The following is a 25,075-nucleotide window of genomic DNA, read 5'->3' on the forward strand; positions in this document are numbered from 1 at the left end:
ATCGCGTTCAGTGGACTCATTTTTTATTGAGTACCTACATACTTGTCTTGATGTAAATCATACTAATGACGCGAGACCAGCCACTCTCCTAGGAGAGAAGACATAGCATGTATTGATCTATGCTAATCGTTAATGCCCAATTGGCAATCTTAATTATGATCGAGAATGTTTAGGATATGTGTACAAGAAAATGGTCTCATTAATCTAACTTCTTTAGATCACGTTCTTCTAATTACATATTCCTTGGACTAATCATTTAAGTGTATAACATTTAATGAGACGGCTTTAAACAATAATCTTTGTCCTTATATTAAACTAGTTTAGTTTAACATGTGAAATATTTGTAAAGTATCATCTTATCGTTGGCTTTTGGGCATATTTCCAACAGAAAGAATGCTATAAATTACCAAGAAGGCTACAAAATCTAGAGACTACATCTTAACTAAATTGTTAAATAAATGAATGCAGACACTCCTATATATATGTGTTACAGAATCTTGTGAACTTAAAGGTGATCAGTCTTAGGGCTGGTTTGGTATTGCTGTGCTTTGAAAAAAAACTGCTTCTGCTGTGCTGTGAGAATAAGCAGCTGTGAAATAAAGCAGCAGAGTGTTTGGTAAACTTTTTTGTAAAAGTGCTTTTGAAAAAAAAAAAAAGCAGTATTAGAATGTTTGGTAAACTTTTATGTAAAACAGATGTGAAAAAAAGCCAGTTTTTCAAAGCTGGGTTTTGCAGCTTCTTGTTTTTGGCTTTTTTTCATCCAAAACTGTGAAAAAAAGCTAAAGCTGAGTGTTTACCAAACACAAAAACAGCTCCCAGCTTTTTTTGATAGCAGCTTTTTTTAGAATCACCTCAGTACCAAACCAGGTATTAGCTTCTCCAAATATCTAACTGAAGTTCCAAATCTCTCTCGGAGTCTGAAAATTGAGCATATAGATCTTGATGGCTGTGAAAGTTTGTTTGAAATTCCTTCGTATTTCAATATCTTGACATGCTCATTTATCTTGATCTTCAAATGTGCACGAGTCTCGATTATATTTCGGAGATGTCAGGCAATATGGAGTTTTTATGTTTACGTAACACTGCAATAAAGGAATTGCCTTCATCGGTTTAGTCTCAGCAAACAATTTCTCACTTTGATATTGCCTGTTGTAGGTACCTTCAAAATCTTCCGAGCAGCAGCTCTAAGTTGAAAGTCTCTGGTACTTGTAGTCTACATAAATGCTCCTCTCTTGGTAAGTTTTTGGAGCTTTCCGGGGCATAAGTGTACTAGATTTATCTTGCACAGCAATAGAAATATTGCCCATATCCTTCTGGAGTGTCTCTTTAGTCTCACTACACTTAAACTGAATGATTGCAAAAGTCTGTCAAGTCTCCCAACCATCATTTGTAAGTTGGAATCTCTCGAGAAACTTGATCTTACTGGTTGCTCTAAATTCACACACTTCCCAGAAATCTTGGAACCTATGGAACATCTGGAGTTTCTTAGCTTGAAATGGAAAGTACAGCGATTGAAGAGCTACACTCGTCAATAGAGTTTCTCCCTGTTCTCAAAAAAACTAGAACTGAGTTGTTGTCAAATGCTTACAAGTCTCCCACTCAACATCGGTAGGTTGAAATTTCTCAAGGATTTGATCTCACCGCTTGCTCACATTTGGAGCCAATGGAACATGTGGAGTTTCTTGGTTTACAAGGGACAGCCGTTAAAAGGCTTCCCCGCTCGATTGGAAATCTAATTGGGCTTCAAAGACTAAATCTTGATTTGTGCAAGAATCTTGAGTTTATCCTAGACAGCATCTACGATTTAAATAATCTTAAAACTCTCACCTTTTTTGCCTATCCGGAGCTTAAAGAATTTCCTCCAATCTCTGTCGAATTGCTCGCTTTGGAAGTACTAAACCGCTGCTTCAGCGGTATATCCGAAATCTCTGATGGCCTTGTTTGCTTAACCTCATTACGGGATTTAGATCTGAGAGCAACCAAAATTAATAGCATACCTACAATAATTAAACAAGCTTCCCAGCTTTCTCGCCTGTGTTTAATCAAATGCAGGTGGCTTCAATCTTTACCAGGCTCCCAGCGGTGCAAAAACAGTATAAAAGATGGATCACTTTGCGACAAGAACAACAGTATGAAAGAGAAGAATATGGTGTGTTGGTTTGAGATATAGAGGAGGGTGGTGGTGGTGGTGGTGGTGGGTGTGTTTCATGTGTTTTATTTTATGTGTTTATATGTCTATAATGTATTTCATATTCATTCATGACTTTGTTGTACAACTCTCCTTTGTGTTTCATGTGTAGAAAGGGTTTTCCATGTTGTTCGATTAGTTACATGAAACGCATATCTCATGGGTCGGTTTAATCATTTTTTATTATTTATCTTGAATGTAAATATTTTTAGATTAAAATATTCATAAAAATAAATTAGGATAATCTACATAATTTTTTTAATTAAATTTATCAAAAAAGTTGGTTGGTTGGTTTCATACAGATTTCTTGGTTTCGCTCCATCTTTTGTTGCACGCATTCAGCGATTACTATAATGGTACGAGGGTCTGGATTTTGAATCGCGTTTTTGCGAGTTTGTGTGGTATAATGGCTTTGAACTTGGAGATGGAGCAAAATGCTCCACTGCTTTTTACTATGTTCAGGCAAAATAGTGTGGAAACAATAACTACTTCATTGGCCTTCCTCAAATAGTTCTCTTTATAGCACGAAAACAACTTCCAAATTGGAAAGGTTAAATTGATTATTGTTAAACTTGGAAAAACATGACGGATAATCAGACTCGCTGATTAGGATTGTGTGCGTAATTGCGAGTTGTAGAGCCAATTTAAAAAGGCGAATACGTTGTCATTCCTTCATCTTGCCTTCCTCAAATACATTGAAGAGTTTTCTTTCCAAGTTCCAACAACCACAACCAAACAAGAGACTGAAAATTTGGAGTGAAGGAGAGAGATTTGAAGAATTCCATGCATACAACAGACGACGATGCATCAGAAACTGAAGAAAGTTTTAAGAGAAAGTAAAACCTGAATTCCGCGTCTATAATAACCACACCCTAAACCCTAAACCCTCGTATCTCCATCATATATACGCTCCTGCCTTACGGAAAGAATCATCAAAGAAGAAAACACAATGTTGTCCTGAGCATGAACCGCTGTACAGGGTTCAAAATCTGAATAGTCCTGTATAGTCTGCCATCACTTACTGTGATTTCAAGCCAAATATGATGAACTGCTGAAGCCTGAATGTACAATGTGGTTTTCTGTTACGGCCACTTCAATTGTATAAATCACTCTCATCCATGTAAGTAACCTATCAAAACGGGCGACAGAAAGACCCAAAGAATTTGGTGAAGAGCTTGTTAAGACAAAACTGCTAACTTGCCAAAATTTGAAATCCTGTCATCAAACTTCAGTCTGAAAAGAATTCTTCGATTTCTGGTTGGTCGGACTTATGTAGAAGACTTGGATCCGAAACTCTTACACTAGGCAGCACTTTCCCTAGAGACCTATTTGTAATTTCATCATAATCAGCCTCAGACCAATCTTGCTCGTCCTCAGTTACTTGCTCATCTGTCGCATAACCACTGTCCTTGTTTGTATAATCCTCCTTATCTATTTTAAGGATATCAGGACTTTCATTTTGAGGAATTGGAACTTCCTTAGCCTTTGTGTTGGATGCACTACAAATGCAGGCTACTGGGTTTTCGTGGAACTCACCCCTGCCTGGCTTTATCTCATTTGGCTCTCCCATGAATCCAATTTGACTCGTTCGAAGCCTCGATGCAAATTCTTCCCATGTCATGTTATTACGATTTATGAACAACGGAGACAGTTTCTTAGCATTTGGACGGATTGTTGGTTTGTGACCAAAGTATCTCCTGCGTGAGTAGACAAACTTGTTACAGCTAAAACAGGAATCAAATCAGAACAAGTGAAAAAATAAATGTATTGGTAACTCGAGTTTTAATACCTTCGACCAGCTAACATTTTAGCCATATTGCCATTGTTGTTGGTGATGAAAACATCACTTTCATCACAAACAATGAAGTCCAGTGCAGCCATTCGAGAAGAGAAGGATGAAAATGGTGCCAACTCCTCCTTACTTAATAAAGTCTCTTTTGTGTGGAAGTTTGGGAAAAGTACTTTCAGTGGTGCCATTGTCTCTTCACCTCCATATACTTCACCGGATGCCACATACAAGTGAATATCATTTCCGAAACCCAATGCTCTAAGCATGAGACCAACTTCCTCTGGAGTTAGCGGGCATCTGCCATGTCTTCGTACCTTGTCAGGGTTGCTTGCCTGCACGCAATGTAGCCCCATAAAATAATGTAACTGTGAGGCAGAGACAAATTATATACCCAGGTAATTACTGAACGGCATTATCCAAGTCATTACTCATTAGTGAAGCCTTACATGTAAAGTTTTCCACCTTTTCCGAAGTTTGCCAAGTTCTTTCCTTTCCTTTTCTCCCCCACCATAATCACATCCAGAAAACGCCAGCATATCAGGCTCAAACCTATAACGTAACCAACCAATGTAACAAACTTTTTTCTACATACTAACATTTTTACGGACAACACTAACAACCATCAAAATAACCTAAACCAAGGTTTTCGTACATTACAACCCACCCAAGTATATTATTCTGAGAAAACAGAAAGTTCGACTTTTTTTCAGGAACAAACACACGTTAATACTCAAAGTATCAATTTCAGTAAATTAGGAAAATAAAAACAATTAACATCTGCACAAGCAATTATTCTGTACAACGCATAGCTTACTCATAGTATACCAGCATGTATACTGGGGAAATATTACACAAGCAGTTAAAAATAATTTGCAGTTTACCTCAGATGCAGGGCAATGAAATGCTTGCTTTTCATTCTCATTCTCTCAACCAACTTTTTACCCATTTCGCTAATCGTGTTGGTAAATTTCAAGGCTTGATAATTGGCTCTACATCTCAGCTTTTGTAAATCTGAATTCAACCTATTTGAAAGTCTGTAATCAAATTTTGTGAGCTGAACAGCCTGCACATTAGAAAGCATAACCTACAATTGTCAATTCTATGCAACCTGAAAAGCACAACCAATAGAAATTTCATACACCCTACACGGTCCCAAAGCATATTATAATTCTTTAAAGAGAATGTGCTACATTCTTCAGCGAGACACTTACATGCTTTTTATTAAGAACAGGCACCAAGCGGTTCTGGTAACATTTTTCATTACACTTCCTTGGGACTCGAGTGGTATGCACACTCATTGGTTTCCCTCCCTTCGTTGGAAGCTCTTTAATGATTTTAACATCTTTCGAGAGAGATGATATAAACCAGTCTACATCAAAGATTTCATCGAAGTTGCTGCAACAAATACCCCAATTCGCATTATAAATACGCTGACTATATCACTTACATTGACAGTAGTTCTTTAACTGTAAAACGATGAAACTGACCTGGAATCCTTCCAATACGATTTCTGGTCCAGCTTGGGAACAACAAGAGTAGCGTTCAAGATATAAGCTGCAACGACAGCATCTGTTATCTGCAATACAACCGGTAAAGGAAGCATCAAGCACTGAACCAACAGCGAAAACACGCATAGTTACAGCGTACAAGTCCAATCAATTAGACCTAAACAATAGCTACTTATAACCAGATGCCTAAAAGAAACAAAAAAACCCCAATTGCGAATAAGAAACTCACCCCTGTTCTTTGTTGGTTCAAGCCTCCACTAGTAGCAATCAACAAGTAGCGATTCGAATGAGTTTTCGCATCAGCAGCTGCAACATTTAAAGCATTGCTTTGGTAAGATAAATTAAACCAGAGCTCCAACAATAAAAAATTCAAACTTTACCATAAATTCATCACACGGCATAGAATCGATTCGATTACAACACCATGAAATGAACAAAACAAGACTTCAATCAATCAGATTAAGCAAAACCATCAATTAATATTGAATTTCAATCTGAATATCCAATATACTTTACTTGCAAAGTTATCGGCGGCATTGCTGCAGCCATAGAAAAACTCCGATTTCCTTGTACTCCATAAATATCGACCTGAACTTCCCCCACTCTCCTAAAAACAGAACAAAAATTCAAAACCAAAATCATAGCAAAAGCCAATAATTAAATTAAATTCTGCAAAATCAGCTCCAAAAATATAAATATCGCACCGGCACGCGAAACTTCGTCGTCTCCTCCGAATTCGGCCAGACCTCAACGTCGCCATTGTCATCCTGAACGCAAAAACCACAAGAAAGTTTTCATATAAAAAGAAAATCATAGCAAACCGAGAAAATCGGAGCTGAGAGGTGATTCGGTATGTGCTTGAGTACCGAGGTGAGGTGACGCAAGAGCGAGAGGTGATCGTGAGGATGCAGAACCGGCGACGGAGCGAGGACAGAGAAGGCGGCGAGGAAGAGGAGCAGGCAACCGGAAACGGCGGAGATTAGCGGGAACACGTGGTGGCGGATACGGCGGAAGTGTTGCCGGAGAACAGAGGTTTTGAAAACGACGCCGCCGAAGGCGGTTGCGGTGATGTTGATGCAGCTGTGGCCGTTGATTGCGTCTCTCTTCTTCTTCTTCATCGTTGGTGGCGTTGTTGCAGAGCAGAAAGGGGAGGAAATAGAGTCGTTGTATTTGAAGCTGGAAAGCTTCTGCGGCGACGGCAGAGACTACCAGAACGACGGCGTTTTTGTGCCTCTTCGCTTCCCTCCCCCGCAAGAAAACAAACAAGCTTCACCAAAAGGGCCCTCCCCTAAAACCCATCGCGCGCGTAATTCTTAATGGGTTGGTTCCCGTGTGACGCGCTCAGACAGTACTATTGTCAAAGTGCCGACGATGATGCGTTTCTGATCGTCCAACTGCAGTTTACGATGATCGTTGTTCTTTTGAGTGGGCCTATTGCTTTGGGACCCATGGAGAGGAAATTGAAGGAGCCAATGGGATTTTTGCTAGCGAAAATTTTGAATGTTTTCACTAAAATAAATTCTCAATGAACTCCTTGAATAAAAAAGTGTAATTAGTCTTTAAATTTAAAGATCTAATTCACAAGTTAGAAAGATTTAAAATTTTGTTGGCAAAGGGGAATTTTGCAGCTAATTTAGGGGGGAGGAGGAGAAAAATCAGCTCCCATTGCCTCCATTTTTAATCTTTTAATTTTGGATAAGTGGTTTTTTGCTCCCTAAATATGTGGGCGAAGAGTGGGTAATAGGGAGGCTCCTTATCCCATTGTTTTAGACTTTCTCAAGCATTTTTAGGAAAATAAATGATTAAGATGAGATATCTAATCCTAAAACAAAGTCCTTACACATATTTTAAATTGAGTTGTTATTAGCACTTCAAATTTTCAAGGGATGTGATATCCACATACCCCATTTTACTTCTCACACACCTTTTTAATTTTCGGTTGTCAGATCGGATGAATTGAAGAAAATCAACGGACAAAAGTTATCATGGGGTGTGTGGATAGCACACCCCAATTTCAAATAACCCTTGAACTGTTAGTGTAAAATATAAAGGATGAGGAGTGTAAAATGGTTGTCCTCGCACCGTTTTTGTAAAATATAAAGAAATGAGGAGGGCAAAATGGTTCATTTTCAAAGTGAGGATAACAACCTTCGTTTTAAATAATCTTATGAGTCAGTTTTTGAACTATGAAACGAAAATGTTATTTGCATTCTAAGAAAATCATGATTCATGATTCAACATAAAATAATTAAACTAAATTTATCTATATTATAGGGAGACATGTGCGAATTTGAGTGCAAAGAATGACACTTGCGAACAATAATTTTGTTAGACTATCATTAGCAATTTCAGTTTTATGAATTAAAAAGGAAAAATAAATGAATTAAGATGAGCTATTGAAATAATTGAGTGCACCTCGAGGGAGTGCAATCGTGTTGCTCATACGATGGTGGCATATGCGTTCAAGCATGATGGCTCCTACTTGTGCTGACCTTTAGATCTAGATTTTCTATTTAATGTTATGGCGGAAGATGTAAACGTTTCAGTCCGACTTTAATGAAATTCTTATCTTGGAAGATTTTTTTTTTTTTTTTTTTTTTTTTTTTTTTTTTGAGTTTATGGAGGAATTATCTAATGATTGGGTGAGATTAGTGGGTTGGGATGAGTTAAAAGATTCCTAAAACTTTTGGTATGAGCGCTATACACACCCGAATTCCCAGATTCTTTATTTATGTCCGGCAAGATCTTTGTTTCCCCGTCACTTCTCACGTGCTCAGCGCCCTTCCCTCTTTTTTTTTTTTTTTTTTAATCCAAGGACAGACGGCGACAACAAATCCCAACAAAAAAGCGCGGGGCGGAGCTGATCAATCACCGAAAAGTGAAAGCCGGCCTTTCCGTCAGTGACACTCAGACAGGGACTGACGTGCGCGGTGCCCGCTTTCGCCCTCGCGCTAATTGTCGTTTTGGGCTTGTTAATAACGCTGTGCGATGTGATTTAAGTGAGTGCCTTCGTCGTTTTGCGTTTTGACGTTACAAAAATCTGGTGGTTTCCGTTTGCCAAGAAATTAAAACACGAAACGGACAATTATCTTAACAAGGGAAATGCGAGTTCTTTCAAATTATCATTCTTTTTTAATTTTCTGTCATCTTAACTTCTATTTAACATTATATAATATTGTATTAAAAATATGGATTGGCAAACAGTTCATGGAGAGTTTAATTTTTTGGCACCTCATGGTTTTGGCATCTTAAACTTTTTGGCATCTCATATTTTTTTGCACAATGTTTTATAATATTAACACTGAAATTGATATTAAATTGTAAGGTGGTAGAAAATTATGCTTTAAGAGAGTCTCATTAACATTACTCTAACGATATTTGACCAAACTTTAAAAGAAAAGTGGGTATAAAATTAGGGAAATACATTTTTGCAAATTAGGGGAATATTTTTGCTTGTCACCCTAAAGTGATGGAGATGCCCATCACCCTATTGATTACTATTGGATGAATTTGATTTAATTTATCTATTACACAAATTTTAAAATTTAAACTAATCTAATAGTAATTAATAGGAGCCACTTAGCCCTAGTTTGGTACTGAGGTGATTTTGAAAAAAATGGCTATCAAAAAAAGCTGGGAGCTTTTTTATGTTTGGTAAACATTCAGCTTCAGTTTTTTTCCACAGTTTTGGGTAAAAAAAAAAGCCAAAAACACATAGCTACAAAACCCAGCTTTGAAAAACCAGCTTTTTTTCAAATCTATTTTACATAAAAGTTTATCAAACATTATAATACTGTTTTTTTTTTTTCAAAAGCACTTTTATAAAAAAGTTTATTAAACACTATGCTGCTTTATTTCAAAGCACAACAATACCAAATCAGCCTTTAGTACTATAGTCTAGTGGTATTCCTTTTCACTTGTAAATGAGATGTCTCATGTTCGATTCTCAACAAAGACGAATTTGAACCACATTCTCATAGCTCAGCAGAAGCAGTTTTTTTTCAAAGCACAACAATACCAAATCAGCCCTTAGTACTATAGTCTAGTGGTATTCCTTTTCACTTGTAAATGAGATGTCTCATGTTCGATTCTTAACAAAGACGAATTTGAACCATATTATTGCCAACCTATTGTGAGGCTTAGTCCACCCCCTCTCCCTTAGTGTAGATAATATCGTTTGTTCAAAAAAAATAAAAAAAATAATAATTAATAGGATGGTAAGCATCACCACCACTTTAGGATGGTGAGCAAAAATGCATTCATAAAATTAGAGGAAAACCAAGTTTTGAATTATGCGCTTTATGCTATTATAATACCGTCAAGAGATGTTATTTATTCACAAATTATAGTACAGATAGATAAAAAGTTGATATTTCATAGATATAGTTATTTGTTAAAACAAGAATTTTGATAACATGGAATAACGATGTGGTTGTCACATTGAAAAATATGTGATAAGAAACACAATTTTTTTTTTTAAATACATATGAATGGGGGTAATTGACTGATTAGTACTTAATGGGGTTAGTTAAGAGAATTTAATTATAATAATTGGGAATGCATGATGCACCTAACGCTTGGCTAAAATATTGGGTAGGTTGTGTACTTCCATGATTAAGAAAATGAAAAAATGTCAAGAGGTAGAGATAGTGATTGGTAATTTTAGGTCATTGAAATGGAAAGCAAGTTGAAAAAAAAAAGGAAAGCAAGTTAATTACTAATTAGGGAACAGTTTTTCAGCATTTAAATTACTTAACAAATAAAATTACTTTTTTTTTAACAAACGATCTTATATAGAGAGGGGGAGGGGAGAGAGCTTAACCTCACAATAGGCTAACAATAATGTGGTTCAAATTCGCCTTTGATGAGAATCGAACATAAGATCTCTCACTTACAAGTGCAGAAGAATACCACTGAACCGTAATACTAAGTGGCAAAAAAAAAATTACTTAACAAAGAATACATTTTTGACAGTTTTGGGAAGAGCATGAAAAAGCAAGGGGAAGTCCAACAAAGCTCCTTTGCATCTGCTTCAACTCATATGTAAAGGGCTCAACTTATATGAAACGGGTTCGTCGTTATTATGGTGTTTTGATCCAAAGTACTTTATCATATGGAAAAAAATATTATACATGACAATGTATTACTAGATTAAAATATTACGTAGAGATGAACATGTTTTATGTAGGTCTTTGTCCTATGAAAGAGAACTGTCTCCTAATAGGAAGGAGTTCGTCAAGCAAAATTCAGTAGCTGAGGTGGTGAGTGCTACAGGTTTACATAATTTAATTTCTTTTCTTGTTCTCTCTTTGTACAAATTTATTGTAAAAGGTGATTGACATTTGACACCTTCCTTTGCAGTTATGGTGAGCAAAATCAGACTGTTTGTCATGGGAATGATGCTTGATAAATAGCTTTATCTTTGGAAAAAAGAACTAAAGAATGGGCCATTTAGTTCTTTTGTAAGAAACACGATCAAACTCCAAACACAAAATTTCAAGGGAAAGAGGTTTTCTTTGTGCAAAATCATCATTGTCTTTGCTCAAAAAAAAAAAAAAATCATCACTGTTTGTTATTATGAGGAGAATTTGTCGGTTTCTAATTAATTTACATGTTGTGATATGAGTGGACAAATAAAATCATAAGTAAAACGTGTTATAACATGTGGAGAATTGTATATAATATTATTTGGAAGAAATTGTTTGTTAAACTCTAAGCCCTAATATATTCACATATGTTTTAGCACGAGTGATTTGGTGACACGTCACTATATAGTTATAGTGAATACAAAACAAAAGGAAAACTAATTCACTAGATAAAGTGATGTAGGATTTTAATAGCTCTTTACACTAGGATTTCATATCCAATGTGTGATACACTTGACACGCTTCCTTCTCGTGTATGATGTCTTTTTGTGCTGAAAACACGTCCAATTTTTATTGCGTGAAGTAAGAGCAAGTGACCCTTAACACTCAATATTATGATAAAATATAAGCATTCAATCCAAAACCAATTTAGCAGAATATAAGTCATTCGATGTATCATTTCACGTATTATAATAAGAGTGCACGACAAGTTCCTTGAAAAATTTGCACTCCATCTTCAAGCTCCCAATGTATTCCACATATAGACATAGTCCCAAACTCAAAGTCAAGTGGAGGGACACACAAAATCACTCTATATTTTTCACACAATTCCTTTTTCTTTCTTTCTTTTACGTGTGTGCATTGTTTTGCTTGATAAGACTCTTTAACTCCCGCAACGCACATGCCTTAAGAAATTAAATTGACATTCCCTTTGATTCTTAACGTTGTTTGGTTGGATTTGTATATACTTTTGGCTAATCTTTGCTTGCGTTTGCAAGTTTAGAATATAAAGGCATCGTCGTGTATGCATGCTGTGTTGTTTTTGTCGTACTCCATTGTTTTTGTATGCCAAAAGGACATTCTCGGCCGAAACCTCAACCTCCATTGTCTTATATTGTCAACCAAGTTGCGCCCTACCCATCTGAATTATTCAACCATCCAATGCAATGCTTCACGTGATTGGTAGATAGTTGGTATACCGTATACCCAGTGGCGGAATCAGGATTTTAAACTCGGGGGGTCCCAATTATAAAGGTAAAAAAAATTATAGACAAAAATAACATTGAAAATTTAAATATAATACATTTCATTCAAAAATCATATGCAAAACAATATTACAAATTATAAAATCATAATTCAAGTGTCTATTACGAGGTTTCATAAGTTACTAGGGAGTACCTAAGTTATTGATTATCTAATATGAAGCACTAAAATTAAAGGGGTGTGCTATTCACACACCCCTTTTTGCTTCTCACACACTCTTTGTTTATTTCTGTCATTTGATCTTCTTTAATTCAGTCGATCCGACGGCCGCAAATTAAGAGGGTGTGTGGATAGCACACCCCAATTTAAAACACCGGTCAAATAAAACTCTCCCCAAACTCCCACTATCTTTCTAACCAAACACACCATTTTTCTCTTTTACTAGTTTCCAAACATCCACCTTCTCTCTCACTAAGAACAAAGATGCCATACCTCCACCAACCGCCTCCCTCCCCATTCTCCCGAAGCCATGGTAGCTCCACCACCAAATTTCACCAACCCATGACAGATCATATCCATCTTACTAACCTTATGAATGAAATTTCACCCATAAGAAAAATTACTAAGATGGTTGAAATAATTTGGGAAAGTTTGGGCTTATGTACTGCCCCCGCCAGACGACAGAGAAAGGTTGGAGGAGAAGTGAGTGGCACCGACGGATGAGACCATGGCAGAAGCAAGGAGGAGAGAGGCAGGAAGGGTCCCTATTTCTTTCTTCTCCGTGCGCGGTCATCTTCTCCGAGAAGAAGACAGCCACTGCAACCTACACAAACCTCATGCTCGAGTATGAAGGGTCCCCGGAAAATTTATAGCAACGATTTAGGATTGCCAGCGGGTCCTGGGACCTCCCTGGTCCCTATGTGGATCCGTCCTTGCGTATACCCCATGCTCAAGACAGATGTAAGGATGCTAGTGAAGCCTAACATTAACGGTATGGCTATAATATTTCGTGATTTTAAGTGCATCTGGATATTACTAGGGTAGATGAAGGTGACAAACATATGATATGTATAACTTAATATTACAATCTAATGATATTCTTCTACATTTATAAGTGGGAGGTCTCAACTCCCATGAATGGTGAATGATACTAAATTATAATGGTTGGCTCATTCTTATGGCTTCTTAGCGTTCCCCACCTTTTAGTGTAAATATGGTTGTATTAAAGAAAATATAGGAATTTTCTTTGAAAATGTCATACTTTCATTTTATGATACATTGAATATAACGTGATATTGTGAATTTTCTCAATATTAAGATAAAAAATAAAAGGGGATGGCTTTGTTACTGCAGTGACGAAATTTAATTATGTCAAACTATACACTATGATGTGAGGTTGATCTCCACTGATTGTCCTCCCCAAACAATTAATTATTATTTAATTTATTAACGCTAAAATCACTCTACTAAAAAAATAAAAATAAACAAATAAAGAATAGAATAATATTGAGGAGAGTGGATTAAGTATCTAGGCCCATGAAGTAAAACACTCTTCTTCCTTGCCAACCCAAAAGCTGGCCTCACACTGCGTTTTTGGGCTAATAACTTGGGCTTTCACCACAATTGCATGACATCCAATATTCATACACCTGTTGTCATTGCAAAGCACAAGTCCGGGGTTTTGGGATGCTTTTAGAAGTGCCAATATACCTTCTGGGTTTATGACAACAAAAAAATGTTTGACTACGTATTTGCATAAAGGCGCTTATGAGTCGAAGTCATTCTGGAGGATTTTGATAAGAAAATGTCTACATATTTATCTTTAACGCACTTCTAGTAGAAAAACCTACGAACAAAATTGTTTTCAACGTAAACATCCCCAAAACGAGCTTGTTGGATTAACCTAAGTGGCTAAGATATGTGATAAATTCAGTTTGGGATCCTGAAATAAACATATATAATTTCACTCAAATTCATCTGCTCTTTCCTTTGCCATAGGCATGAAGTTTGAAGCATGCATGGACGTTGGCTGGCTGATTGGCTCACCCACAAAGCCATAAGTCGGCTTGGCCTAATATTTTGGTGGTTGGTTTGGTTCTTGTTGCGACCAACTTAACCATTGCAATTCCAATCCTATATCTTTTAGGTGACCACACCAATCTCTGATAGCATCTCTAATGGTGTAGGAAAATTGACTAGGCAAATCTATTTTGATGAGCTACGTACGTAAGAACTAGCTCTAATGATATAGACGATTGAGTTTTCAAATTTTGCCTATTCTCCCAAAGTAGACAATGTTGCCTACAATACCAAGAGTAGACAAATCGACCCTACATCTCTTTTTATAATAAAATACTAGATGGAGCCTACACACTATGTGTGTGTAAATATAAAAATAAATAGATAAATAAAACAAAGGAAAACTTGATACGATTCTAACTTTTTGAGTCAATATTAGGAATAGTTCAATTTATTAAAATAAGTCTAATTGACACACCCCGACCGAAATCAAGGTGTGCTAGCCATCACGTGAGGGTGACGTAGTCATGTACACAGTGCGGAAGCAAAAGATAAAAATAAAAGTACGAATAAATAAAAACCAAACTACAAAGCAATGTAGTTAACGTACAAGTGCAAGTGTAAGCGTGATAAGCAATAATCAGAGCACAGAAAGCCTAGTGCAGTCCAAAGGAACAAACACTAACTAAACACACCCAGAGGTGTTCCTACACTGGTGATAATCTGTCAGATATGCCATGGATTCCTCGTAAGCCACCAAAAGAGCAATCCAAACTAGAACCTGAAGGGGCACAAAATAGAAAGTGTGAGTGGGTAAAAACAAAGCTTTTCAAAATCATTTCATTATCAAAAGTTCTAACCCCTCGCCGTAAAACCTATGCAGTTTCCCAGAAATAGAATATATACATATATCAAAAACATGTTCAAAAGTATGTCATGTCGAATGCCTCCACATAAACTGTAAGTAACCCAGGTAATGTCAATCAATGCAATGTAACATGTCAGCCGAAGTCACCTAACGTGACCTATACGGCTGAATCTAGAGCTCAAATCCCCAACTCACTAACTATACCTGCACATGAGTCGGAACCACCTAAAGTGGTCTGTACAACAGTACTGGGTGTAAATAAATACGCTCAAGTGCTAAGATCACGTGAAGACTGGGCGAATAATCACGGGTCACCTACGAGTCGGAACCATCTATAGTGGTCTGTACGACAGGACTGTGCACCTAACTTGGATCCAAGATGAGCGTGTGGTGCGGGAGGTGAACATCACATGAAGGACTGTGCCCTACTCTGGGCGGGAGCACTAACATCGGGGGTGCAAGTTATAAGCTCTCTATGCATCTCACATGACCACTAATTCACAACCATAAACCATAAATTTACCTGGCACTTACCTGCGCGTTCGCAGCACCAAACATACATATATGCAACTACTAATGCGTAAATAAATAGGCAAACGCTATGCATGGCATTTAAAACATATAAACATTCCATATCATTTTCTAGGAAAAACCACAAATATATAGGTATATATGGAAAACCAAAAACCCACTCACTAATATGTGGAAGGGTCGTAACCCCCTTGTCTCGAGTGATTGCACTCGTCCTCAGGATATGTCTCACCTATATGGGAAACAACTATAAAAACGTCAATTTAAAGCACATAACCAAAACTAGGTAATAACTTCTCATACAATGCTCAAATGGGGTGTGTGAATACACCAACGGGATCTACTCAACCTCACAAACATCCTCATATTTTTAAAATAATTTTCTGACCACCCATGTGCTGCCACGTGCCTGGCACCACGCGGGCACGTGCCTGGCACACGTGTGGTAACCTTAACGGCGTTAGGGAATATTCTGTCCAAAAATGGAATATACCGTTATATATACCTGACGCCGTTAGTATATTCCGTCAAAGTTGACGGAATATTCCTTGTCTTCTCCAGTGAGTCTCGCTGGCCGTCACCGTCTGAAACTTGAATTCTTGCTGGAAACTGAGAAATTTTCAAAACTTTCATATCTTCTTCATTTCTCAACTAAAATCCATGAAATTGGTACCAAAATGAAGCTTACAACAAGTAGAACAAAAGCTTATCACTTTGAAGCCCCAAAACCAACGGAATCTCACCGGAAAAACCCACGATATTCCGACCAAACCTGCAACTCACTGAAACTGGGCTTCCCAACGTCCAAAACACTTCAACTTTCTTCCCCGAGCTTCGTGAGAGTGTTCTAAAGCTTCCTATGACCTTAGAACCTTCTAAAACCCCCACGATTACGTGTGCATGAACAGTGCACAAAATCGGGATTCCCTGGTTCTCAGGTTTTCGAGGGTTTCACGTCTAAAAACTGGTATAGATGAGTTCGTGATGACGAGATGAAGGTGATGGTACTAAACACGAGCTCGATCTGGACAAAAATGGGTTGGTTTGGTGTTGTCCGTACACTTGCAAAGGAAATGGAAGAAAATCCGAGAGAAAGAAGAGAGAGAAGGGTCACGAGAGTGTATGATATGGGTATGTGTGTGTCATGTAAAGTCAACCACCAAAAACAACAAAACAACCACCCAAAATGACAAATACCCACCAAGGGCAAAATCGTCATTTCACACCTACGATACGAATAATCCGGGACGGGCTGTCACACTAATCCCTTATGTTTACGATTATTTTATTATCTATATTATCTCTTTAATGATAATTTCTTCTTCCTACTCTAAACCTCGTTTATAGGTTTTATTTTTTATTTTTATAATCAACTTATAGAACTAGTTAATTGTATTTATCTTATCCCCCAATTTTCTTGCCCTTCTTTTCTATGTCACAACCTTAATAATTTTTTGAACTGAAAGTTTTATATCTTATATGTGTTATTTCTTATTGATTTGCATTTTTTTTTTGGTAGATTTAAATTTAAACAAAGAAAAAAGGTAATATATGGTTCTCTTAATTGCGGTCTGTTTCTCGATTACATAGTCGAAGATGAGGTGGTTGGGGTTAATTGTCTTGAAGCTAAGATGATGGAAGTTGCAGGATGGCAGGTGGGCTTAAGGCGGATCTAGAAACAAGTTCGTCGAATTGCATGTGTGTGGCTAAGGTTGGGGTTTAAGTCAAGGACAAGACGGGCGTGGTAGGGTGGGTGGGTTGTTTAAGTTTTTTTTTTTTTTTCCTTTTCATTTTGAAATTATATTTCCTCTTATTTTAATTAAAAAATAATAATAGATTATAATATTTTTATGAAATTTTTAGTAGAGATTTGATGAAATGTCCTTAATTGGCTAACAATGATAAACATGATGATTAAATTAGCCAAATTAAAAACACGAGGATTAAATTGGCCAAATGACTATAGCACAAAGATCATTTTGACGTTTAAGCCTTTTAAAAAAAAAAATATAAAACGAGTATAAAAGAAATAAAAGTGGAGAAAAGATAATACACGACTTAACCTAATAACTACTTGTGACATCCCACATCGCCCAGGGGACTGATCCTTAAATGTATATTCTCATCTCTACCTAGCACGAGGCCTTTTGGGAGCTCACTGGCTTCGGGTTCCGTAGGAACTTCGAAGTTAAGCGAGAAGGGGGCTAGAGCAATCCCATGATGGGTGACCCACTGGGAAGTTGCTCGTGAGTTCCTAAAAACAAAACCGTGAGGGAATGGTAAGTCCAAAGTGGACAATATCGTGCTACGGTAATGGAGTCGGGCCCGGGAAGTCGTCCCGCCCGGGCCGGGATGTGACACTACTAGCATATGGGTACACACAAAGTGTGTGAGAAGCTTTTTTATTTTTGTTTTTGAAATAAAAGGAGAGAGGAAGAGAGTGATAAAGAACATGAGAGTGAGAAGTTTTTTTTTTTATTATTATTATTTTTTATTTTATAATTAGAGATATGTTATAATTACATGTATGTGAGAGTTTGAAAATAAACAGCAAAATTTAGTTGTGTGAAATTACATTTCTGCCCCATGTTTCTTATTCATGTTTTTTTTTTAATTAGAGAGTTAAACTGGTAATTTCATAGGGTTTTGTTAGACAATAAGTATTTTATTAATTAGTAGAGATGTTGATTCTTGGGTTGTGATATCTACACACCCCTTTTTACTTCTTACACACATTTTTTTAATTTTTTTCAATTGATATTTTTCAATTTATTCGATCTGACAACAGAAAATTAAGAGGGTGTGTGAGACACACCCCTAATTCTTTTGACCCAAATCAAAACTCCCCTAACCACATAGTACTATGGTCTAGTGATATTCCTCTTCACTTGTAAGTGAGAGGTCTTAAGTTCCATTTGATTCTCGACAAAGGCGAGTTTGAACCACTTGATTGCTAGTTCATTGTGAGGCTAAACCTATCATCTTCCCCTTAGTATAGATAATATCGTTTGTTTAAAAACAAAAACAAAAAAATCTAAATGCCCCTAAAAAATATATGAGAGAGAGAGAGAGAAAGAGAGAGAGAGAGAGAGAGCATGGGTTATTTTTATTTTTTCTTTAATTAGAGACGTGCTTTGATGATATGTTTATGAAGGATAAGAAAACAACAAAACAAATTGTGCAAAATTTATTTAATGCCCATGAATTTTCTTTTCTTATGTGTTCTTTCAATTATGCATGAAATGGTATAATAGTACTTTCGTTGGTTTTTTTTTTTTGTTGACAAATAGTATTCTATTATAGTCAACAAAAACCTCGAATCAACCACCCTTATTATCCCAACCATAACCCTAATTCTCTTATCAAACCTACCCTTACCATCCCTAGTTTCATCAGCAACACATCTAATTACCAAACCATACCCAACTATATTAGCCCCGCAATTAGCACCCACGATTAGCCAAAACGCAATCCAATGAACAACCCTAATTATCTCGATCCATGTGCGACCTAGGAGCTAGGCGGGTGAGCCCAGACAGCCTAGACATGTCTAAGCATTCATTTTTAATTTTCAAATAGCTATAGATTAATCGAGACGGTGACTTAAATAGCGCTAGGTGGAAATTCTAGAATAGTAATTCGTATATGTCTAATTTTCTTCCAAAAGGTTTTAGCATTTGTATCAATTAACTAGGATTGGATTCAGTTTCATTTGGTTTAGTTTTTTTGTCAAAATCAAAATCCAAAGCGAAATTACTATTCGGTTTGATTTAGTTTGATTTTTGCAATTTGATTTTTACTTCGGTTCGATTTTCTTAGTTTCGATATATTTAACCCAACAAAAACTATAATTTTCATGATCCAATTCTGTAATATAGATTAGGAGAAAGAAATTTTGGTAATGTGTTTTGTTCATATTTTAGTTTTGATCTTTGTGCTTTTCAAATTGACAAATTAATCCATCTCCTCGAGTAGTAGCTGAGTCTTCTCGACTCGACCAGTGTCGAAACCCATTCAAGAATTCTCGAGCTAGGCCTGAACCTTCTCTACTGAAGCTCGAATGAAAATTCTTTTGAAGTTGCAAAAACAAAGGAATCAAAATTTTCAAACTGTCTATATTTTTTGTTTTGAACAAAATATATTATTTACACTAAAATGGTGAGAGAGTGGATTAAGACTCACAATGAGTTAGTAATATTGTAGTTTAAATTTATCTTTGGTGAGAATCGAAACTAAAACCTATTACTTACAAGTATATTACTAGATCGTAGTATTAAGTAGTCAACTGTCTACAATTTTTTGTAATAATTTTCCAAAATCCTTAAAATTAGTGGTATTCCTCTTCACTACTAAGTAAGATGTTTTACATTCGATTCTCGCCAAAAACGAATTTGAATTACGTTATTTCTAGACTTAGCTCACTTCCCCATGGGTTAATAATTTCGTTTGTCCAAAAAAAAAAAAAAAGTTGTGATAAGAGAAGTGAAATTATTTTAGCAAAATTTGGTTTTTTTCAGAAATAAAAAAAATGCCACCAGAAATTAACAAAAAGTCAAAAATAGGGTTTTCAATAACAACATCAACAAACAACCACAATAAAGATTAAAAATAAAAATAAAATCAACAAAAACACAAAAGGGAAAAACAAAAACCACCGAATCGAATCCAATCTCAGTAGAAGAAGAGGAAGAAGAGAGTGAGTAGGAGCTAAGAAGCAGCAGGGAAGCATGAGCAACTCCGGGAAGCTCAACTCCTCAAGCTCCGAATTGGACCTCGATCGCCCCAACCTCGAAGATTACCTCCCTTCCGGCACCTCCATCCAGCAGGAACCCCACGGCAAGCTTCGCCTGTATGTTTTAATCCCCTCCCCCTCTTTCTCCTCTTATTGTTCTTATTCTCTGTTTGGTTCCCGAGAAACTGTGGGAAATTTGAGAGAATTTTCTCATCTTATTTGTTTCTCAGGCGTGATTTGCTCGACATATCTCCCACCCTAACCGAGGCTGCTGGTGCCATTATCGATGTAAGTCCTCGCTCTCAAAAATCTTTTGCTCCTCTCATTTGATTGGAGATTAAATCGTCTGATTAGATTTTGGGAGAAAGTAAAGTATTCAACTTTCTAACTGGAAGCTAGCTAAAGTTTAAAATTTTATGGAATTTTACTCAATTATTGTGTAAATTATGGATTTTTTTAACTGTAAGCTAGATGGTTGAGTAATTAATTGGCTCTTGATTGCTTTATTTTCACCGATTTCAGTTGACTTTGAAAGTTGAGAGATTTTTATCGGATTTTGCGCACTCATTGTATAAATTTTCGTGATGATCATGATTGAATGAACAGGACTCGTTTACAAGGTGCTTTAAGTCCAATCCTCCGGAGCCGTGGAACTGGAATGTGTATCTGTTCCCTTTGTGGTGTTTCGGAGTGGTGGTTCGATACTTCATTCTGTTTCCTGCGAGGTTAGAATTTTCTATCTTTGGTCAAAAAATTGAAATGTTTCATGCATTCATGCCATAACGCAATAGCTTTACATGTTCTAGTTTGAGGGTACTGGAATTGCAAGACATACTTTGACTGGATGATTGTGCTTTCCATGGATCATGGTTACGGATTCTTATATTATTTGTTGTTTAGTCTCTTAAACAGCTCAATTAATTCTGCAGGGTTCTTGTTTTGACGATCGGATGGATAATTTTCCTCTCATCCTTCATTCCAGTGCACTTCCTGCTGAAAGGCCATGATAAATTGAGAAAAAATTTAGAGGTGCACTTTCTTATCTATTACTTCATTTCCTTTGGGTGATTTCTATTCAAAATATTTTATTTCAGTTTTTATTAATCAGCGTTGTATGTTTTCTATCTTCTGATAACAAGATTGGATCCCTTTACCTGCTTTATAGGCATCAGGTCAAATGACGTTTTAATGCATAATTTACCGAAGACTGCTCTAATCGTATAGTTCTGCTTATGTATATAGAATCTGTTTAAGCATGCCTAAAAATAGTTGAAATATATTTTTGCAAATAACTGCATTCTTCTTTCACACTTGTTAGAACAATGATGTATGGCATGCCACATGAAAAATGATCTGTATTGACTGGACAATTTATGAGTAATCCATCCAATTACAAAAATGGAACCAATGGCCTGTATTTCTTCTGTCTATTATTACTTATGAATGATGCCATAAGAGTCCAGCTGCCAACAAAGCTTTGACTGGTAACTCAATCATCTTAAATCTGCCCCAACTAACTCTCCTTAGAAAATAAACCACAAAATGCCAAATACGAGATTGTCCACTGTCACAATTAATGGATGCTTTATCTATCAGATAATTGACCACAAAGAATTTGGAGTAACAAGGAAAAATAGAAGATGGTCATTTGTTCTCTTTATTAGGTATTGTTTTGTTCTCTCCATTAGGTATTGTCCCATACGATTTGTCCGGTAAGTGTTAGATATGCATAAATTCTCAGGGGTGGATATATCTAGTATAGTATAATAGTTAATAAATTACACTTGTGTTTCAATGCTCCTTCATTTCACAATTTTGCTTTCTGTAATGGCCTTCATGTAGTTATTAAGCTGTTATGTTTGTTTTCCTTTCAGAGGCTCTTGGTAGAGTTAATTTGTAGCTTCTTCGTTGCATCTTGGACTGGGGTTGTGAAGTACCATGGGCCACGGCCCAGCATGCGGCCAAAGCAGGTACATTTTTTAACCTAATCTTTCCTTTTTAAAATTTCATCCATTATTTTTGCATCTTTTTGGGAGCTGTTATTGGCTCTCCAAAATGTCATCATGTACCCCTCCACTTATATTTTCTCGCTTATGTTTTTATAAATAAGGAGTGCAAGATGACCTTTTTGAGTACCAATAAAAGCTCTCATCTTTTTACAAAATCAATTTCATTTGTTTCTTAAATGTCTGTGTTGAGATTTTCTTTCATGGTTTGAGCAGGTCTTTGTGGCCAATCATACTTCCATGATTGATTTCATCATCTTAGAACAAATGACCGCATTTGCTGTAATTATGCAAAAGCATCCTGGATGGGTTGGTAAGTGTAAATGGTGCTTTACATTATTAATTATCAGAGTTGTGTAAGTTTCCATGGATATTCAGAATTGAATTATTGAAACATTTATTGGAAGTGTGGTTTCCAAAAGTAAAAAACATTTCAAGCACAGTTTTATGTGTATCCATGAAATTTAACCATTAGCATGCGTTTATCATTTTAGATTTGTCCAATTGATGCAGTGCTTGTACAATAATGATCCATTATATATATGTCAGTTGTTAAGACCATGGAATAGAAGTTTTTTGACTTTGCGTGCAATTTTATCATTTTTTGGGGTTAGCATATCAATATAATAGTGTTACAATTTCTTTGAATGAGAATCTATGTTATCGATAAGATTTCTTGTTGTGCATTGATCGTTGATGACTCTTTTATATGTTCTGAAAAAAGGGTGCTTGGTTCTTTTGGTTGTCAGCACTTTTCTATTGTTGCTTATCACAAAGAGTGAATCTTGAATATAGTCAAGAATGACAAAAATCTGAATTTTCTTTTCTGTAATAAGAAATGGAATCAAATGAGAATTCTCTTCGTTTATGCTTCTTGTGAAGGATTGTTGCAAAGCACTATTTTGGAGAGTGTAGGGTGCATTTGGTTCAATCGTTCAGAGGCAAAGGATCGGGAAATTGTAGCAAAGAAGTAAGTATAAACAGAAGGTGCATAGTAGCATTTTTTTACACCATCGTCCATGTCATTGTTATATGAACTAGTACAGTTCCTTTTTTCAGATTAAGGGAACATGTGCTTGGGGCAGACAATAACCCTCTCCTTATATTTCCTGAAGGAACATGTGTAAACAATCACTACACTGTTATGTTTAAGAAGGTAACTGTATTCTAGTTTAAATTTTGCTCATTTTAAGTTTAATATTCACTACTAGTTTATATTTATTGCTTGGTATTTTTTATTTACTAACTTTCAATTTCTATACTGCTTAGGGTGCATTTGAGCTTGGCTGCTCAGTTTGCCCTGTTGCAATCAAGTACAACAAAATTTTCGTTGATGCTTTTTGGAATAGCAAAAAGTAAGGAGCGGATTCTATCGTTGGACATTATAAATATTGAGTTCCTTATTTGACTTGTGGGTTTGCTTGAAAGTTTGTCTACTTCACCTTTCATGCTATTTGAATGCTTAAAATGTTGGGGTGTGATCCACACACCCTTTTTTACTTCTCACACACCCTTCTAATTTTCGGCCGTCGGATCGGATGAATTAAAGAAGATCAACGGACATAAATTAACAAAGGGTGTGTGAGAAGTAAAAAAGGGCGTGTGAATAGCACACCCCAAAAAGTTCTATGATGCTTAAGCATAGTCATCATACTCTAGATTCCATTCGATGGGACTTGGCCGTTGGTTAAGCTTGGATCCGTAATTTAGGGAACATTAACCAGGGTGTTGGGGCCTTGGGGATGTTGTGATACCAGAAGGATTTATATGATATGTTTGTGTTGCAGGCAGTCCTTCACAATGCATCTGCTACAACTTATGACGTCATGGGCTGTTGTTTGTGATGTGTGGTATTTGGAGCCCCAAAACATTAGGCCTGGGGAGACCCCCATTGAATTTGCCGAGAGGTAAATGGTCTTTCTTGGACTTGTAATCTGGAACAATATGCTTCCCCCCCTCGTTATGGTCTTGTTTATCTCCACTATTTTTGGATGCTTTTTATGCAGGGTCAGGGAAATAATTTCTGTTCGAGCAGGACTGAAGATGGTTCCGTGGGATGGGTATCTGAAATACTCTCGGCCCAGCCCAAAGCACAGAGAGCGAAAGTAAATCAAACTTAAATTTCCTCTTTTTTTATTTCTTCGTCGTCATTGATTCTTCTAAATTGTTTTACTGTTTTTGTATACATAAGGCAAGATCGTACAAATGTGAAAAGAAAAAGAAGATTATACGCATGCAGTTCACAATCTTGTGGCTTATTGGTCGTTATCTGTTTGCAGGCAACAATGCTTTGCTGAGTCTATGCTCCGACGCCTAGAGGAAAAGTGAAATAAGTTTTTCTTAGTCGATTTATTTTAAACACGCAATGCACCCAATTTCCTCTTCATAAGCGGAACTGGTTATGATGCCCGAGAGGAAGCTGCATTCTTTATAAAACAAGTAAATGAATTACTATCTCAATGCCAAGTTGTTTTCTTCAATACAAATGATGTATCAAGCTTGATTTCCCTGGTGTTTGCTCGAAGTTTGTAGAAATTTGTCATTAGTTGAAAACGTCGCTCCTTAGTTTTCGTTTGTCAGTAATTGAATACACATCTTAACATGAATGTACCTGTATGTGAATGATGAAAAGATGCCTTGATCTTTGATCTTAACATGAATGTACATTTTCATCTATTTATTCCCAAGTGCTGTGTTGCAAAATTGGATCCACTTCGGCTGTTGAATCCAAGGCAAAGGGTTTATGGTGCGGGTTGTAGAACTCGTTGCATTACTGAAAACTATTTCTGGCCCTCCGTTGAGGGCTTGTTCTCGGTTTCAAGTTGAGGTCGAAATGAAAACAAAGTCATGAACCATGACCGAGAT

The 25,075-nt window shown here is 36.5% G+C and overlaps 2 protein-coding genes across 2 annotated transcripts; one reads left to right on the plus strand and one right to left on the minus strand.

Annotated features, from left to right (window-relative positions):
- Nucleotides 1-2,657: 2,657 nt before the first annotated feature.
- Nucleotides 2,658-7,067, minus strand: LOC137729404 (protein ROOT HAIR SPECIFIC 17-like). The gene is made up of 10 exons (XM_068468350.1): nucleotides 6,352-7,067; nucleotides 6,190-6,252; nucleotides 6,002-6,092; nucleotides 5,715-5,791; nucleotides 5,465-5,553; nucleotides 5,189-5,372; nucleotides 4,859-5,040; nucleotides 4,424-4,526; nucleotides 3,978-4,309; nucleotides 2,658-3,885 (listed from the first exon to the last, which is right to left on the minus strand). The coding sequence occupies exons 1-10, from the start codon at nucleotides 6,601-6,603 to the stop codon at nucleotides 3,417-3,419; spliced, it is 1,842 nt and encodes a 613-aa protein (XP_068324451.1). The 5' UTR covers nucleotides 6,604-7,067; the 3' UTR covers nucleotides 2,658-3,416.
- A 13,024-nt stretch (nucleotides 7,068-20,091) lies between these two features.
- Nucleotides 20,092-24,897, plus strand: LOC137728904 (glycerol-3-phosphate acyltransferase 9). Its single transcript, XM_068467700.1, has 12 exons — nucleotides 20,092-20,321; nucleotides 20,435-20,492; nucleotides 20,811-20,929; nucleotides 21,134-21,233; nucleotides 22,079-22,174; nucleotides 22,427-22,523; nucleotides 23,093-23,180; nucleotides 23,270-23,366; nucleotides 23,480-23,565; nucleotides 23,998-24,117; nucleotides 24,217-24,315; nucleotides 24,490-24,897. Exons 1-12 carry the CDS (start codon nucleotides 20,200-20,202, stop codon nucleotides 24,536-24,538), a joined length of 1,131 nt encoding a protein of 376 aa, XP_068323801.1. The 5' UTR covers nucleotides 20,092-20,199; the 3' UTR covers nucleotides 24,539-24,897.
- The last annotated feature ends 178 nt before the right edge of the window (nucleotides 24,898-25,075 follow it).

The sequence above is a fragment of the Pyrus communis genome, chromosome 3, assembly GCF_963583255.1.
Source record: "Pyrus communis chromosome 3, drPyrComm1.1, whole genome shotgun sequence".
NCBI lineage: Eukaryota > Viridiplantae > Streptophyta > Magnoliopsida > Rosales > Rosaceae > Pyrus > Pyrus communis.